The sequence below is a fragment of the Prinia subflava genome, chromosome 5 (assembly GCF_021018805.1).
Source record: "Prinia subflava isolate CZ2003 ecotype Zambia chromosome 5, Cam_Psub_1.2, whole genome shotgun sequence".
NCBI lineage: Eukaryota > Metazoa > Chordata > Aves > Passeriformes > Cisticolidae > Prinia > Prinia subflava.
The window spans coordinates 14,970,708-14,989,864 of NC_086251.1; the positions used below are offsets into that span (position 1 = coordinate 14,970,708).

A 19,157-nucleotide genomic window follows, 5' to 3' on the forward strand; every position below is an offset into this window, starting at 1 on the left:
TGGATAGAGAAGAAAGCAGACCTGAACCACACAGGCTCTTAAATCCAGCAGAACATCCCAAAAACCTAAAGTGTATCCTAAGCAATTTAGAAAACGTAACTCCCCCTTCATCTGCAGAGCTCAATCTCAGCTGTTTGGAATCCATACAGAATATATGTAGCTACACTGAGAGACAATTAATTCCAAATAGGAACTACAAAAAAGAGGGAGTTCACCCTCAGTTTCAACTACCACACCACAAACTGTGGTTCCTCACAACTGGAATACTTTAAAAGCCACACACTCTTGGCAGATCTCATTATACCACCCAAGTATCAGAGCCATTCTACAAGACTAAAGACTTGAAAATTTACAGCTGTGTAAATCTCTTGTGTATCCTACAATACCTTACATCAAATTTTTTATTTCTAAACTACTTCAAAGTAATCATGAAAGGAACAATCTAGCCAGGCTTTATGGATATTTTTCCTGTTTGTGTCTAGGTTTTTAAGAAAAAAAAGTCCTGAAAAGTGCTGTTTTTCAGAGGTATTCAACTGCCACTAAGCTCTTAAAAAGCCCAAACCTATGTTTGAGTAATATGAGTCATTAGTGAGTATTAAACCTGAATAATTAATTACTAAACAGGAAATGTCACTTAAAGATTATGAAAACAAGTATTTAATGGCCTTAAAATGCTCCTAAGGTTAAATAAGATCAATGCACTTACATGCATAGGTTGTGCACACATAGCTGCTTTCAGAAGCTGAGCTTAAAATGCTCAGCTTAGTAAATGCTTAGCTTTAAAGGAAGTTATTTGAAAATGCAGTAGCCACTTCTCAAAGACCAATAAAACTAAGAGGACAGAGTACATATACATTGTTCTTGGCAATTAGTTACCATGCACATTAATTCAACCATTAGGTAATGATTGGTTCCAGTTTCTTATTCCATACAAAGTGAGTGCAAAACACTTCTACCTTACTAAGGATTCCAACTGTTTGTCTGAGACCATGTTATATCCACTTTGTGTAACTGCAGAAATTCTGAAGTGCAAATTCTCACTGTTTGTTGTGTGCTTCGCATCAATTCTCCAAGAGCACTGAGTTACCAAAATTTCAATCAATCCCATCATCCTTTTACTATATGCAAACTGTCATATGATATGATAACACCCAAAAGGAAACTGGAAATTTTTTTGCCCCCCACTCAGATCTCCCAGCTCGAAGGGGGTGTAGGGAAGAAGCCCCCAGTCCAGTCTTCCAGTCCATGCTCTTTTTGCTCAATACCAGGCCTGACACAGAGGCATCATTGTGGGTAGCTGCTGGGACCCACAGCACATGGGAGCCTCGAAGCTGAATTAAAGGCTGAGAGGCAAAAAAAGAGGTGAGTTATGTAGTGTCTGGCCCAGTCTGTCATAGCAGCAACCAAACAACAGTAGTCGTGTGAGCTCCACATATGGAACTCACTTTTGTGAGTTCCACATTTGGATCTTTCTCTATCAATACCCATGCATATGGAGCTTGGAGGCAGCTTATGACAGAAGTTAAGAAATAGTGAGTTTTGCTTCTTTTCAACTTCAAATAGGTGCATTGACAGAGACACAAGTACAATGTTAATGATTTCAGCATGGTTCAGAAGAAAGGGTTTGACATATAACAAAACAGAAACAGTCAAACAGAAGAGCAACTGGCTTAGATAGTGCCAGCAGTTCCAGCTGCAAGTAGTCAGAAGAACTAGGAAGACAAGGACACCTATGGCCAAACTATTCTTCATTTAAGAAAATTTGTATCAGCTTTGTACCCTGGTTTCACAATAATTGTGAGAAGGGACACGTTTTCAATGCAATTATCATCATCATCATTGCAAGAGCTTAATTTGCTTTAAGAGAAAAAGAGTAAGAAAAAATGAACCCCCAAGGAATAGCTCAGAGCCAACAAGGTGCCTTTCTCAGCCCACAAAACTACAGCTCCTCTTGCACAGCTGCTCTGGCGCTGGAGGATACTGAAAACAAAACACCACATTTACAGATCTCCAGCACACAAGCACATACTTATTAATGTATCTGACCTTGTTTATTACATTTGCTAAATAGATGGGTAGCCATAACCTGCAGCAATCCAACTACAGAAACCAAAGGAAGAAAAAAAAAGGAAAATTAGAGAAAGTAATGAATTCCTTATCTCACCCACTAATGACTTGAACAAAATCTAAACCAGATCCACATTTTAAAGCCACATTTTTTTCTAAACGCTTTTTAAAGATGAAAATTCTGTCAAATTGGGACAGTTACGTTATTTATGTCCACAACAATCACTGTTCTCACTAGTAAAGGAGAGGCTATGGCACACACACACAAAAAAGAAAAAGCGGGGGAACATATTCAATGTAATAGTCCCTCTTTCCATACGTGGTCTAAAGCCCCAGAACATAATGCTGAATGATGAGTGAGTCATTTTCCAAACTCCTCCAATTATGGAGTACTTGGTAAAATACATCTGGACAGGACTAAGCAAGTGTGAATCACACAACCATAGAATCATTAAAGCTGAAAAACAATTCCAAGATCATCAGGTCCAACTGTCAACCTAGCACCAATGCCATGTTCACTAAAACATGTCCTCAAGTGCCATATCCACAGGTTTTTGAATACTTCCAGGGATGGTGACTCCACCACTTCCCTGAGCAACCTGTTCCAAGGAAGGAGCAGGCCCTTCCATGAGAGGAAGCCATAGGCAGAAGATCCAGGACAGAGCATCCTTACGTACCTTATCTTCCCCTTCTGCTGTGGGAAGGCACTCTGCAGGCTGCCCCACATGTAGGAGGAGAACAGATTGGAAAATTTTTGACAGTTGTTTTCCTTCTGTTAAGCTCGTTTTTACTCATGAGTTAATTAACAAAAATACATTTAAATCCTACCCTTCCCTGGCCATCTGAATCTCCATTGGCCATTGTAAAGTCACAGCTCACAAAGGGAATTTCAAACATTGAGATAAGTTTCTTTGTCCCTAATGCCGATCACTGATATTTCTATTTTACAATTATTACCTTCAATCATTTACAGCTGGAAGTTCCCAGCAGTAAGGAGAGGTAAAAGACAGAAGATAAAACTCAATTACTCAAAAGATGATGTTAGGAAGATTCTGTGACAAATCTTTGCATATGAACAACTCTCAACACTTGATAATAACCTTTCAGAACATACCTTCAGTTCCTATTGGACCCAACCTCCTCTTCAGTGACCAAACCACTGAATCAATTTCTTCAAGACTTTTATCAAAACCATGTAGAAGTAACTCCCAGCAGGGAACAGCATGAATAGGAGTGTAGAATCATAAAGCAAACACACAGACACACACACACACTCTTAACATTTTAGTTTAAAAATAAAGCTAAGGAATGATGCCAGCCCGCGAAGCCAAAGAAAATGCCAAAATCTTCTAGGTTACAGCTATCTAGAACAAAACTTTAAAATAATCATTGTGTAAGTTGAACACCAATGAAATGAATGTGTGACAGAACAAGGAGACAGCTCTGAAGACAATACAGAAAAGGTGGCTATTTCCATATGCATCTAGAACCTTTCAACCTGTAATTGCACACCAAATTTCTCACAGCTCCCAGTGTTCATTTCTGAATTTTGGTCCCCAAGCTTGTGCATTTCTTTTTCTCCTCTTGACATGCTCTACACTTTATAATCAAATGCAGGAACTTCAAGATAGGTCCTGAAGCTTCAAAATTGACCCCTGAGGCAGCTGGACAAAGGCTTTTCTTTTTTGAACACTCATTTCTTGAACTCAAGTTCTGCTTCAAACAGGGTTACCTATTTATTTGGAGATTCTGATTAAGCTATTTTTTAGTATGTCACCTGTATTCCCAAAACTCAGCATCCTTCCACTAAAATACAGCTACCTCATGTAGGGCTCCAATTTCAAACTCTCAGCTGCTGTGTCTAAAAAGAGACAAGCATTAAAACAAAAAAAGTATATGATATATATGCATGTACACAAATTAGTATTTGCTGTCCTAGGGAGCTGCTGAAAAATTCAAGGTAGAGAAAGTTTGCTTTCCAGAGGAAGGCTGCAGAGCCTGGATTCAAGAGCAAACTGGAAAGGACCTCTAGTGGGCTGAGGCTGTGCTGCTCGGGTGCCAGACACGTCGTTCCCCTTCACCTCCCTGCAGCTGCACACCATGGCAGCAAAGCCCAACAGCTTTACCTTGTGACAGCCATCAGAAAAGGCACCTAGAAGGGCAACTACAGCCTCTGTGAAAGACTGAAACGCTAAAGGTTAATGACTCAAACAAGACCATTAGAAGTACTCCCTCATTCTGCTCTCGGTGCTTGGAGGGACACACTGTCATTTGCTTCAGAAAAAACAGGAGATGGTTTCTATTTTATCCTGTAGGTCACTAACATGTCAGACCCCTTCAGAGTGGTTTTATGTGGCCTAAATGACATGACATCAAGGGACATTCAAAGATGCACAAATTCAGATGCACATTTGGAATGAAGATTCAGAATATTATTCAGACCATGTCACGGGAATTTGTTCTTCCAAGAGTTTTTAGCTGTAGGCAGTTTTGCACAGGCAGCAGAAACACAATTTACTTCAATAACTGCGTTTTTGAAGTAACTTTCTGAGTGAAAGAGCTTGGAATTCTTTATCTGAGCTCAAACAAAGCATAACTTCATGTGACACTATGTGAAAAATAGATTAGGGAATGTATTCAGGAGAATACACAGATAATAAACCAGGCCAGATTAAGGAAGGTTATTTATTAGACATCCCAGTGAAAAAGAAAATATCTTGTTTTGAATGGAAGTTGATGATTCACCTCTAAGTCTTTACAATACCTCTCTTGCTATTTTTAGGTTTGCCTTCAAGTCAGACTGGTTCTATCATTCCCCAAAGTAGCCTAATTTACATCTTCAACATTACAGACCACAGCTTAGCTCTCTTTTAAATGACCTAAGCAATAACCTCTGTTTCAGCAGTTACCCTCAAAGTGTTTGCATTAACTTAAGAGGGACCACAAATTAAAGCTGACGTAGTTAAGGAGAGCAATGCAAGGCAGCTGCTCATTATTCACAGATAACATCACCTATACTGCAGTGGTGCTCCTTGTGCCATTAAGCAGAGTGCTGGATAGGAAGCAAACTTTGTACAGAGTGGTTGTCTGAAGAGAACAGCGCCTGTACTTGGAGTCCAAGGCCACAAGAATGCACCTGGTTCTCTCCTTCACATGGAGCAGCAACAGCACTGCCCTGACATCAATGAAAAGCATTCCTGAGAGTCACTGGACACAAGCATTCACACAGAAAACAGAAAATGAACCAGCAAGTTTATTAAGTCTCATCATCAGGGACCTGATCAAAGAGCAAGCAGGGCTTCTCAACCTTCACCTTTTTGGACAAACCATCATCAACTAGGACCACCTCTACTATCAGAATAACTTACCTAGAAAGAGCACTGGTGATGCCATAAGGTCTAACTGTGCTTCCCTCCTCTGTAGGAAACAGTAATCAAGGCAGGAAAAGAAAGCACTCTGCTGTCTTGAAGGGTTATGTGAGTTATTTAACAGTAAGTTTACAGTGGAAAGAGCCCCCAAAGATACCTCTATAATAAAATGAATAAGGAATTGAAGTTGATGAGGATCAGTTAAAGGTAAGGATTAAAAACACAACCTCTCATGAAAACATTCCTTAATAGCTTTAAGTCAAGGAATTAGTTTCTCAGGAATTAATGTCTTGAATCCAAACTGCTTTATGATATAAAGAACAACAAATGAAAAGAGTTGATCAAACTCTAAAAAGAAATGACAGGAAACCTCTGCTGTATGAGGTAGAACATAGAATATGAAAGAGATGCAGATATTAAAGTGATTTCAGGTGCAATGAAAATCCCCTGTAAAGAAAGAATGGGGAAGAAATTGAAATGAGTTGTGCATTTTGCTTTATGTTACAGTACAAAATTTTGCCAGCAGCATGAAGGAAAAACAAAGCAAGTCTTAAAACAGGCCAGCTTACATAAGAGGGAAAGACAGAGACAAAAATATTTATGCTGCGTTCCTTTTTTCTGATAAACTTGATAACTTGCTTGGACTCACTTTAAAACTGTCAAACCACTGCAACCATGAAAATGGCAACTATTCCTCCAGATGGTTGCTTTTAACAACATCACTCTCTCATTACTTTTCACCCTTCCATTAGTTCTGCAGCCAAGCACTGCTCACCTGGCAGATAAAGATCAAAATGTCATTTTGAAATGGCAGAGTTTGTGAATTTATGCATTGTGTGTCGAGTGTTTATCCACCCAGTTCCTTCCTGTGTCTTTCCAATGAGAAGAGTTTTTAGTTACTATCAAGACAGCTGCAATAACAAGTTTTTTATTATTACTACTCTGACCAGGATTAATGTTATGGAAAAAAGAATTCAAACAGAACTCCAAGTATTTGTAACAGCCTCTTAAAATTCAACTACCTTCTGTGGGAAACACCACTTGAGAATTCACATACAGAAACAAATTTTAGACTACTAGATTTTGCGTTGTGGTGAGTTTATTAGTTAGAAAAGGCTTGTCCTTTCATGCAGCAAAATCTCTGTACACTGCAATGTCTTTCTAAAGTATGTTTTTATCTTCCACAATGAGCAGAGAAGCATCATACTACAATATCCCTTCCCTCCATTTTCCTGAGTCCAAAAATCACTCTATTTTGCCTCCTTTCCACTAACTGGGGAACTGTCCAGAGTAAAGGAAGCAGCAAACGTTTGTATCAGTATCTCTAAAGTGAAGTGAATGCAGCCTTGTGGATTCACCAGACAATCCACTGGAGGGCAGGAAGAAAATGACATATAAATATTTTAATTTATTAATATATTATTAACTGTTTTAATTATTTAAGCCAAGAAAGTAATGTATTTTAAGTAGTGTTTGTCTTTATCTTATCCTTTGTAAAATTTCTATTGTACGTATTTTACATTTTGCATATTACAGCATTATATGTCCATAATTTATAAATAAATAAGTACAAATATATTGGGGGCTGCAGGCTCAGAAAAAAACTTTACTGATCCATAACATTTGGGAATCACTGGTTTATGACTTCAGCACCAGGAAACTGAAGCAACATTTCCTCCTTTGCTAGAAGGAGGTAAAAATACTTGTGGGAAGAACTGCTTGCAGGGGACAGTTCTCAAGTGGGCTGCATTTTTCAGTTATTCAGCTGCAAGTTTAATGCAGCGAATGATCTTCCAGAAAGAGTTAAGTGCTTCAGCTCACACTACATCTAGAAGCTGAACAACCCTTGAAATTCCCACAGGATCCTGATTGGAGTCTGGAGGCTGCCAAAGGCCATTCAAAATCTTATTCCAGATGATTTAGGTTCTGGTCCATTGCTCTTCCAAGAGATTTAAAATTCTAAATACATAAAATATGGTTTCAGCAATAACTTGTGCCACTGCATCACTTGGCCAGTTTTCTAATGCAGATGTAGAAACTCAGCCTATTTTTATATAAATTCTTTTAAAACATTCACTAGCAAAACACCCCTGCTAGTCACTTGACACACTTTTTGTTGTTGTATAAAAACACCTACTGAATATTACATGTCTGTAATACCCACAGATAAGTATCAAGTAAGTGAAACACTGGAGTTACTAAAACTCTGGGGAATTTTATTTAAGGGGTATGCTCTACTAAGAAATAGCAAAGGAAAAGAAACCAAATTGTCAAAACTCACTCTTTAAAAATCAGGTTATCCTGACTAATGGCTTCTTTCTACCATTTCTGTTCCAGTGAGGATGACATCAAGCACTTAACAGCTACACAATTTGAGATAAATTCTTTTACTCCACCTGAAAAGTTTCCAAGCAGCTCACAGCACTGATTGCAGCTTTGAAATTTTTAGTATAGCAGCCTCTAAAAATCAGAGTTGAGACATTTCTTACAAATAGCTAAGAAGTTTTTAACACATTTCTCTCACATACTTTGATGTCAAACAATGAACGCTATGAAACAGAAAACAACCAATTTGTTTTACCAGTCACACATCACAGCCCTGGCTGTTCCTTTTCCTTATGGAAGACTTCCACCCTCTTGTTAGCCTTAACTATGGCACCACACACTGAGCAACAGGAGAAGCAAAGAACACAAACACCACAAAATAGCTTCCCATGCCTGTCTTGCCTTTCCATCTCATCTACCTTTTCCACTTGCCTTTGTGTTTCATGCTCAGATGAGCTTCACCAGATCAACTACCCCTTTACACATGAATATCACTGTTACATAACCTCCTCTCATCTGCTCCAAGGTAAGAATCTGACCCTACAGCCCCTATCCACGGCAGCCTTCACCCTGTCCTCATCACAAAGATTCCCAGGAAAATACAGCTTCAACATGAAATCTGCTTTTGTTTTCATCTTCAGGGAATGCTCACTCTTCAAGCGTAATGAAGCCTCTTTTTACCTGTCTTTTCCAAATATTTTCTGTTTGACCACAAATACACACATAAACCAGCTTGTTTTAATTTACTTAATTTAAATTACTTGATTTTCTTCTCAATATATTATATTTTTGCCCTTAATCCCCTACTAAAAGAGCAGCCAAAGGATTTTTGTCCTCATAATTTTTCAAGAGACAACTGAACTTGGGTGCAAAACTGTGTGTGCAGCCACTATCAGTGACAAAGAACACTGCTTGCCTGCAACAAAGACAACTTACAATTTACTGTTTGGGTGCCATGTTACTGCTTTTTAAATATCCTACCTGTCTGTGCCACCAGGTGGGTCCAGCCACTCCAAACTGCTCCGATCTTTTCATGTGAGAAACACTGAGTGTCAATCTTCTTGGGCTCAGCAAGAAAGATGTCTCTGTTCACCAGCTGCCCGTGTTTGTTGCTGCCCCAGACATACAGGTGTCCTTCACCTACAACAGACAGAGAAGTAAAATCTGTTTAAAGGGATGTAGATCTAATACCACCAGATTCAGGCTCTGTCTCAGTTCAATGATGTTGAGGAAAGAACATTTCATTCAGTTTGTATTCTCACTGTATGCTTTTTACTACCATTCTTTACCATTGTAACTGGGATATCAGAAGTATTTGCAAGGGCCTTAACAACACAGCCTATTTTCTGAGGGCTACACAGACTCCCTGTAGCAACGAGAGCTTCCAGGTCAAACTGCCTAGATGTTTATAGCAAAGAGTAATTTTTATCAAAAAGCTAACCACAGTAGTGAATTTCTCTGAGTAAAAGAAAATGCATCTCGGAGACGTTCACAGAGCAGTCCCTCTCTGTCCACCCTGTCCTTGCAGGCCAGCTATTATTTCCACTCCAAAGCTTTAATTACATCCAGTAAATAACTTCCAGGACTGCAGCAAATAATTCAAAGCCTGGATGGCTGCTCCTGCTCTGCTTTACAGTCTCCCAGCCTCCCTACAAGAGCTAGACTCCCAGCTCTGCTCATACCAATTCCACCTCCTTCAGCTCGAGCAAATTCAGTAAATCCCCCAAAGCAGGGACAGTCCAGTGCTCCTGGACTCACCTTGCACAGTCACTTCCTAAAGGAATTGGACATGCAGCTATGAACACACTACTAAAGCAGGCATCACCCATCACAGGGCGAAATTAAAATATCATCATGCCAGACAGTTGAGACACTTCTGTAAACACTCCATATCTTCTCCACTCCTGTTCTAGAACAAGCATTTCTTCAAATGCACACTCCAGGATTCCAACCACAGGGATAAATCTTTTTACAGAAAAACCCACAGTACTTTATATCAATGCAAGCTGGGATTGCTCACAGCCTAACAACCAGTGGACACCAACACAGTGACTGCTCAGATGAGTCCTTCTGCAGGACATGACATATCATTAGTTCCATCTTTTCATGACAAAACCATTCCTCCCAGGTCCTAGCCTCCACAGGCCTAGGATTAAAAAAAAAAATCCACAGAAAACACTTAAAGAGAACATGAGCTGTCAGGCCTCCCTAAAGTCTTTGCCAGCCTGCACAAGCTGGAAGCATAAGAAATAAATCTTGCACACATGATCTTGTACTTTACTGTGGGCCCAAAAAGACTGGAAGCCATATAAGTTCCAGGGTGGAATTGTCTGGAGCACTATCAAGGCATCAGGATGTCTCAGGTCAGCACTGAACTCATTACAACCACCATGGCAGAAGTAAATATTTCAGAGAGAAAAGAACAAATAAAGCAGAACGTAGGCTACAGTATATTTAATAATCTGAGTTTGGTAACAGCAACAGAAAGAGTAAGCCAGGAGAATTCCATTATACTACTCCTGGTGAAAAACAGGCAAGGAATGGGAGTGGGGGGAGAAGCCAGCACTGACAGTCATCTGCAGGACTTGCCATGTTCCTCTTTAAAACAACACAACTGAAATGAAAAGGAAAAAAAGTCAAGCAATTGTTTCATTCAAATTTTTGAATTCTCCCCTGAAATTAATAAACTCCTTCCCAGCATGAAATACACACTTCTGGAAAGAGGGGAAAAAAAAAAAAGAAGAGGTGACAGAAACACAACAAATTAAAACACTGTGGCTATTCATGTTCCACATTAAAATGCACTGCCTCTGTCACCTCTTTTACAGAAGGTGTATTTGCTTTATCCTGGGAAAAGTCACATGCTCAACCCTCATCTCATTTCTTGAGTAGGTTTGAACAAAAACTTAGACACTGAGTCTTAGCACCATATTCTCAGCCCTGGAGGGTGTTCAGGGCAGTTTGGATACCAGTAGACTCTACCATCCTTTTTTCCAAGAACCCTTATTCATGTTTACAACAACCCACATCAACAGCTGTGTCCCAAACCTGCCTGGCTGCAGGTATTTGATATTCCATCAGCAGGGGACTCATGGAACAGAGGCAGAGAAAACTGCACCACAGTGTAAGGCATTCCTAGAAAAAAAAGACCCATTTAAATATTACACCCTGCAGTAGTATCTTTATTATATCAAGCATCTTTAAAATGCAAAATATTTTAAGTAATAACCATCTTGCAGGATGAAGGGCAGCAACAGCATCACATTATAAAAGTCTTTGGCACTTACTTTGTCAATCTTGGTCCCCCTGCTGCCAAATAGAGCGCTCTCTTATATAAAAAGCAAGAGCATGAAAGAATAATCTGCTCACTGTCTAAATAGAGAGTGCCAATTATCTAAAGTAGATTTTATTTGTTCTTGCAGTTTGTCTTCACTAATCTTGCATACACTTTGCATCTCTGAATTCAATACAATTTACATCTTGGAACATCTCCCTGTACAACTAAATCTCTACAGATCTGCATAAGCAAATACTCCAGTCCTCCTTTAATGATGACAGAGGTACCAGATGGCTGCAGATTTGCTAAGAACTTGTTCCTGTGAAGTTTGGCAAAGACTTGTCTTCATAAGGTTCAATATATTTTACACACTTCAAAACTGTAAGATTACAGCATGAAAGCTATTCTGTTTCCCCTTCTCCCAATCTGTCAAAATAAAAAGAAATCTTTATTAGACTTTCATTACTGGATACTCAGTACTCCAGCATGGGAACACTGCCTAAGGATCAAAGAACAAATGGCAGATATTATGAAAGTGCCTGATGAATTAAAGCAACTTCCTACTCTTGAAATAAGCTTTGTGCTCTTACACCACAGATCTGCACACTGTCACAGTGGAGCCTAAGGCACCTCAGACAGCTCCAGGCCCTCACACCCCTGCACTGCCCCAGGCAGAGGCATTAGCTCACACTGCTGTGGCTACCCTGCTTCTGGGAAAACCACCCAGCACACCCCTTCTCCACGGGCAAAGGGTTGCACTGGTTCCAGCAGTAACCAGTTACCCAAGAGGGCATCCTGCTGCAGCTCCAGAGACTTACAAATCCTTTAATGGTTTCTAGCCATTAAGAACCCAGACCCTGAATTACATAAGGGCTAAGCTCACACTTGATCCCAAGAAAAACACACAAAATTCAGAGGACTTGAAACATGAGTCCAGCTCTTAAAACAAATGGAAGTTCTCAGAGTGCAAAACTACTACAAAACAGTTACCAGCACTAACTAGGCCAGGTCAAATTTAACCGGTTTTACCAAAACTGACATTTCAAAAGCAGAGGAACCTTTGAAGGGTGAGATGAGGACTTTCACCTCTATACCTGAGGCCTACCTGTGAGGGACACCGAATGATAGGAGCCTGCAGCAACTGTCTTCACCTTTACATCTTCCAGGCCTAGAAAAAATGCAGTCACATAAAATTTCTACAGCAGGTATCAATTCACACACCAACATGCATATGAGTGTAACAGGATGGTGATGACTTCTATAAAAAAGGGCTCTGCCTTTGGGCCCCAGACATGGCAGGACTCATCTTCCCCACAGATCATGATGTCTATGACCATTCTTATCCTTCAGGCACTCCACTACATGTTTACAATACTATATGGCCTTATAAAAATGAAGATACGTACCACTCCAAATTATATTTCTGCTCTACCCACCCACCCAAAGGAAGCAGATTCCTGGATTACCTGCCACTTCACAGGGTTCCTTTGCTGTCAAGAACAGAGGGAGGGTTTTTCCTTGGCTTGCACGCTTTGCCAGAGATGCCATCCCAGTCCCCCACTGCAGCACCAAACCGCCGTCTTGTCAGAGAAAACACAAATAAAAGAGATTAAAACACATCAACCACCAACAAAAATCACTTCACACATTAATGAACAGTCATTTGTTCAAGTCATTTTCACCGATTCAAATTACACTTTAAAGGACCTTTATGCCAAAAAACATTCAGATAACCCTAGTGAAGTCAGCAAGCAATAAACAGCTGTAGTCTCAATATATAGGTGAGAAAACTAAGAGGCTGGGAAACTATTGGAGACTCAGTAACAGAAGTCCTGTGATTGCACTACCTCAGGAATGGTTACAAAGTTCTTGTACTTTCTCTTCCCTTTCCCTCTCTTGATGCCAATTTGTGCAGTGCAGCACAGGGAATCTCCAATTCCCATTATTCATACAAGCACCAGAGATCTCACTATTCTTCCAAGAATAGTGAGATCTCCTCCTGTGCACTTTCAGCTCCACTACCTGGAATCCATACTGAAGTTCATGCAAAACTAAACCAAATACAAGAGCAGGTATAGTTTGTTTTTCCTCAGTTTTAACACAACCACACTAAAAGGAAGGGTTTGATTTTTACTGTTACACCATGAACAAATTCAGAGTCTCTAGTAACAGCAGGAGAAATATTTCGTTTAATTCTTGTGATTTTCCAGGTGTCAATTTCAATTACATGATTTTAAAAGCCACTATTTATGTGGAGTTCCATTTTGAAGCACCTTATACAAACTGAAATTACTTTGCATACTATAACAAGTTCAAATCCTAAAATACTTTGATTGATCAGAAACCCTTTTTCCTGAAAAAATCTTTTATGTTTTGTTTCAAAATAAGAAGGAAATTAGTATGTTTTCGATCCATCAGAAAATTAACTTGTTAATAAACCCTCACTCTGAATTCTTGGAAAGTTTTTCCCCATGATTTTCCAGGAAGATGGTTCTAGAATGTTTACTATTCATGTTACTTTGTCCCAAAATCTTACAGTCATTACTTTAAGGTGTATTTTTCCCATGATATTCAAAATAAATAGTAGGCTAGATAAGTTTCATCCTTTTTTCCTCCCTCTCCTCCTCCAAGCCATTAAAATTCCCTTTCATTTATTACTGAAAAGATATTAAAATTATGACATACTTACCTGTAGCAGCAAGGGCATGTCTCAGTCCTGCAGCAACATTCACCACCTTCTCTTTGAGAGACTAAGCAAATAAAAAAAAATTATAATTTAGTTGCTTTTTGCATCTATTGCCTCTAAAAACAACAAACCAAACAGAAGAGGAAAACTACGAAAATACTGCTCACAATTCCAGCCTGCATGTCCCAATGCATATCAACATTTTGCATCACAAAGTAAGTAAATTTTGACCAATAAAAATTAGTGGGAACATCTTCAAGAAATAAAAAATAATCAGCAAAGCAACTGGATGCACAGCATTTTGGCAATAAATAAAAAACCACAGTCAAAATATTCTGATGAAAGAAGAAACGTTGGTGATACAAATATGTTTATTTATTAATTTTAACTCGGTGTTCCTCAAGAATTACACCAAAACTTCCACAGTAAATACTGGTGATAGGCAGTACTATGTTGCATTAAGCTGCCAAATTACTGATGGAATTTTGTTTTCCATTGGAGAAAACCTTGAAAGTTTCCCTCCACACCAACAGATCTCAAGAATTATGTAAAATTTCCCTCTTCTGTTACCTCCTATCCCATCCTGTCTTGGTCTTACAGGGTTTGGCAAACCCTCTAGATATCTATCCTTGGTGGAAAAGCAGCATGTTTATTTAAAAGAGGTGGCATCAAGCACAAGAATTTAAGGGATACCAACCAAAAGAGCAAATATTTAGCATGAATAGTTTGTTTAGTGAGGGATGAGAGAAACTCACATCAGCACTGCCAATACTACCAAATTTTAAGGTACCACACTGCAATGGATGCTCTCAGGAAACATCAAGGGCACAGAAACATCAAGTGAACTAACTCCTACTCACTAGAGTCACCTAAGGGATCAGCTGCCCTCCTTCTCCTACAGCAAAAAAGCAACAAAGGAATATCTGGCATGAGCCATGATGCTGAATAATTTCTTGTCTGAGAAGTGAAAGAGTCAACTTTCTGTTAGAAATGGGAAACTTCTTCATACAGCAAGAAAAGCAGCCTTAGCCTTTCAATTCACCTTTGGGCCTCAACTTTATAAGCTTATCTGTAGCAGAGAGGCACTATAAAAAATTAGTTGAAGAGTCTGGCTTAATGCCCATTGAGGTCAGATGACCTCTGTAGCTGCTGGAAGCAATATAAAGCACAATACCTGCTAAATCTTTACCTCAATCTTTTGTGGAATCAAGCACAGGCCTGAAATTTGAGGAAGTCCCAGCTGTCCAAAAGAGTTTGACCCACAGGACAACACTAGGCCAGATCCTGCAAAAAATCAAGTGTTAGAGCAGGATCAGTAAACCCATGAGCAACAGCACTGTAACATTATAACAAGCACAGTAACACAGCCAAGTAGCTCAAGAAATGACCTAACATGTCCCATTACAAAGCCCCTGAGACCAAAGGCTTCTGGTCTTACACACCATGTCCAGGAAAGGTCTCAAGTTCACTGGGACACAAGGAACAGAGAGTGATTAGCTTGCAAGGCAAGCAGCTTAAAACCTGTGAGTGCCAGCACAGAGAGTCACAGAACAGTTTGGGTTGGGAGGGACCTAAAGATCATCCAGTTCCAGTCCCCTGCCATGGGCAGGGACACCTTCCACTAGATCAGGCTGCTCAGAGCCCCATCCAGCTTGGCCTTGAACACTACCAGGGATGGGGCATCCACAGCTTCTCTGGGCAACCTGTGCCAGCACCTCACCACCCTCCCAGGAAAGAGATTCTTCCTACTAACTAATCTAAACCTGTCCTTTTTCAGTTTAAATCCTTTGCCCTTTGTCCTATCTCTACAAGCCCTTGTAAAAAGTTCCTCTGCAGCTTTCCTTTGGCTCCTTGAAGGTTCTGAAAGGTTGCTATAAGGTCACTCCTATCACAGATGTCCCAGGGCAGGTGCAGCCTTTAGTTTATGATGGGGCTGTGCTGCTTTGTGACCACAATGCACCATACAATACAAGGCATTATAATTACAGGGGTACAGTAGTTCCTTTGCTAAATCTATGTCTGATGTGCAAAATACAGAAAACCATGGCCTTAGTTATGCCTTTTTTATTCAAAGTAGGTAGTACTTACTATTCACTGCTCCACTGATGTCAGAGTGTTTTCTCATGTGGATGGGACTACTCAAGTAAGGAGCTACTAAGATTGATTATGGATGTCATGACCAGATACTTGATAATAGTTGTAAACAAGTCCTGAATCCATTACTCTGAGAATTTTTGAAAGTGATCATCAGTAGCATTTGCTATAAAGATAAAGCCATCGTTCAATTATGCCATGTTTCAGAGAATGGCTAAATCCTGAATTCATTGCTAAATGAAATTCCATATAAGGTTAAGAGAATTTGTCCAGGGTTAAGACCTTCTCCAAGCTGAACAGCCCCAGCTTTCTCAGCCTTTCCTCACAGGAGAGGTGCTCCATCCCTCTGATTATCTTGGTGGCCTCCTCTGGACTCACCCCAACAGCTCCATGTCCTTCCTGTGCTGGGACCCCAGAGCTGGGTGCAGGATTCCAGGTGGGGTCTGAGCAGAGGGACAGAACCCCCTCCTTGCCCTGATGCCCACGGGGCTCTGGATGCAGCCCAGGACACGTTTGGCTCTCTGGGCTGTGAGTGCCATGGCTGGGCCCTCCAGCCTCTCACCACAGCAGCCCCAGCTCCTTCAGGGCAGGGCTGCTCTGATCTGTTCATCCCCACCCTGTGCTGATACCGGGGCTTGTCCTGATTCAGGTGTAGCACCAGCACTTAGCTTTGTTGAATTTCCTGAGGTTCCCAGCCCTCTGCTCAAACTCGTCCAGATCCCTCACATTACACAAGCAATAGCATTGTGGAACTTTCAGTGTGATCTCTACGTCAAGGCTTTTCTTCAGCTCTTAAAGAGAAAGATTTACCTGCTAATATGATTGTAAAATCCCAGCCACATGCAACTTGTTTTACACAAAAGCCAGACAGGGCAGTGCACAAAGTAAAACGCAGCACATCCTCTGTGTGATTCAATCCCAACTGCCCATCTTTGTTGTGACCACATACAAAGAGTTGTCCTGTACCTGGAAGAAAAAAAAAAAAACCAAAACAAATTGTGTTCCACTTCACAGATTAAAAAGAGAAACCTACATCTGTGACAAACAAGGACAGCGATTACATGTCACTTTAAGCACTGCAATCAAGTAAAAATTAGAAGAAACAGTTTTTTCTGGTGCATCAGAAACGTTTCTGAATTATTGCTGGGAAGAGCTGGGTCTGTCAAGGGAGACAATCCATATGGTGAGACAGGCAACTCTCACACTAAGGTGCTTTTCTGATCATGTTCACATCTGTCTGTATTCCTTCTTTATCATAATTAGCTGTGGCATACAGCACAACCTTTCAAGGGCCAGATGTTATCTCCTGCTCCCTACCTTAACACTTCTTAAAACTGAATAACTTTCTGACTCCTACCTCCCACCCACCCCCCCTCCTCAATATAGAAAATTCTGCTCCTTGGTATTAAAAAAACAGCTGAAGAAAAAGTCCTCACACAGCCATGAAGTAACCATACAATATATGAGCAACAGGAATATCCCCAATTTCCCCAAATATCGAGTTAACTGGGAGAGAGGAAGCTGTTTTGCAACTAAAGATTGTACTTGCTCAGAAACAGCAGCCACAGAGAGGTGGCAGCACTGAACCAACAGGGAAACACAGAAAAAATTATTAAAAGCCAAATACCCCATGCAAGAGCCGTGTTTTTACCAGTGATAACTGCAGAATGTCCCCCTCCTCCAGCAATGCTTACAATGTCTTGACATTTGCAGGAAACACCTTTCAGGGCCTGAGGAACCAGCACATCCTCTTTATGACCAAGACCAAGTTGTCCATGGCTGTTTGCACCCTTCAAATACAAACAGAAAAATAACACTGTTTTTTGAAAGTTAACAAAAGAAGCACACATATACTCCCGAGGACAAACAAACATATTTGGGATATGCCACGGGTTAACCTGCTCCTAAAAATCCCCTGATATGTCACATAGGAGTCCCAGGATTACAGACCAGGACTGTCCTAACTTTGCTGTCATTAAGGGTGTCTGTGCAGCCCCAGTATCTCAAAAAGCATACTGGAATACAAACTGGAATAAAATTTTAACTGCAGACTCATAGTTTAAAAGGAGCGAAACCTTTCTCTCAAGATGATTATCACATGTTTGATTTTAATGCCAATGATTCCCACTCATCACTAAGGTCTTATTCATGCTACTGCTTTCTGGCAGGCTACCTCCAAAATGAGAACAGAAAGACATGTTACCTTGTTCTGGAACCTAAACAAGTAAATCAGAAACATTTACACCTCACTAACTAAGTCTTTTAAATTAAAGAGGTCCAAATGATAATACACCAATTATAGGCAGTATAAATGTACAGGTACAAAACTATAGCTACTAAATGCACCATGGAAAGCAGCAATTGCCAAGATGATTAGCAAGTCAGGGAATTTCGCAGTCAATTTCAGCTCTGTGTCCAACAGTTCAACCTTCATTCCCATAAAAGGTGACACCATAACCTTCCCCATCCCACAGTGCAGCAGCAGCAGCACTCCAACCCACAGTGCTCCCAGCTGGTGACCCCCAGGAAATACTCTCCCCACCTCACCTGTGCACCCCTCTGCTCTCAAGTTGCCCTCCACCGTCCCCCGAAAGAAGGTTAAAAGGCCGCATTCCGCAATAAACACTGTGTACCCACACAATCACCGCCACTCGAGACAGACTGGCCCGGCTGCTCGGCCCCGGCCAACAGGTGGCTGAGGTGTCGGGAGCGGGGCTGCACAGCCACGCAAGCTGTTGTCCCACAGCCCCTACTGGGGATACGCGCTTTACAGCGTGCTACAGGCGCGATTCTTGTGAAAAGCTGTGTCACAACCTCCCGTTTTAGCATATAACCCGCAGTGAATTTTCAACCCTTCTAAACCGGGCAAGCCGCGATGAGGTGCGGAAGGCGCCGCGGGGCTGAGCGCCACACGCGGTGTCCCAGCGCCGGCACCCCTGCGGCCGCCGCGCCCGCACCAGCCACGGCCCCACAGAGCCGAGCAGCGTGAGGGATGCCCTGCCACGGCTCCCGGACCTGCTGCGCCCCCAGGTGAAACCGCGGCGATGTTCCCCTGCGGGCGGGGACGCCGCGGCCCCGCTCCCCCTCCTCCTCCCGAGCGCCGCAGCAGCACCCCGGCAGGGCGAGCAGCGGCCCCGCCACCCTCCGGCCCCCGGGCAGCAGGAGATGCGGGCTCCCGGCCGCGCCGAGGGCGCACTCACCCAGGCGAACAGCCGCGGCTCCATGGGACGGGGCCGGCGGCTCCCGGCGCTTCCCGCCGCCCGCGGGCCGGGCAGGAAGGGGCGGGCACGGGGCGTGATCGCAGGCGGGCAGCGCCTGAGCCGCGCCGGGGAGCGCCAGC

At 41.6% G+C, this 19,157-nt stretch overlaps 1 protein-coding gene across 1 annotated transcript in view; it reads right to left on the reverse strand.

Annotated features, from left to right (window-relative positions):
* The window catches only part of SERGEF (secretion regulating guanine nucleotide exchange factor), a 140,414-nt gene extending 121,279 nt beyond the window's left edge, over positions 1-19,135 (reverse strand). Inside the window, 8 exon segments of the mRNA XM_063398105.1 lie at positions 8,742-8,900; positions 12,143-12,205; positions 12,504-12,617; positions 13,727-13,787; positions 14,913-15,007; positions 16,628-16,783; positions 17,469-17,607; positions 19,018-19,135. Of these exon segments, the coding sequence (XP_063254175.1) occupies positions 8,742-8,900; positions 12,143-12,205; positions 12,504-12,617; positions 13,727-13,787; positions 14,913-15,007; positions 16,628-16,783; positions 17,469-17,607; positions 19,018-19,041 (811 nt within the window). The 5' untranslated portion in view covers positions 19,042-19,135.
* Between the last annotated feature and the right edge of the window lie 22 nt (positions 19,136-19,157).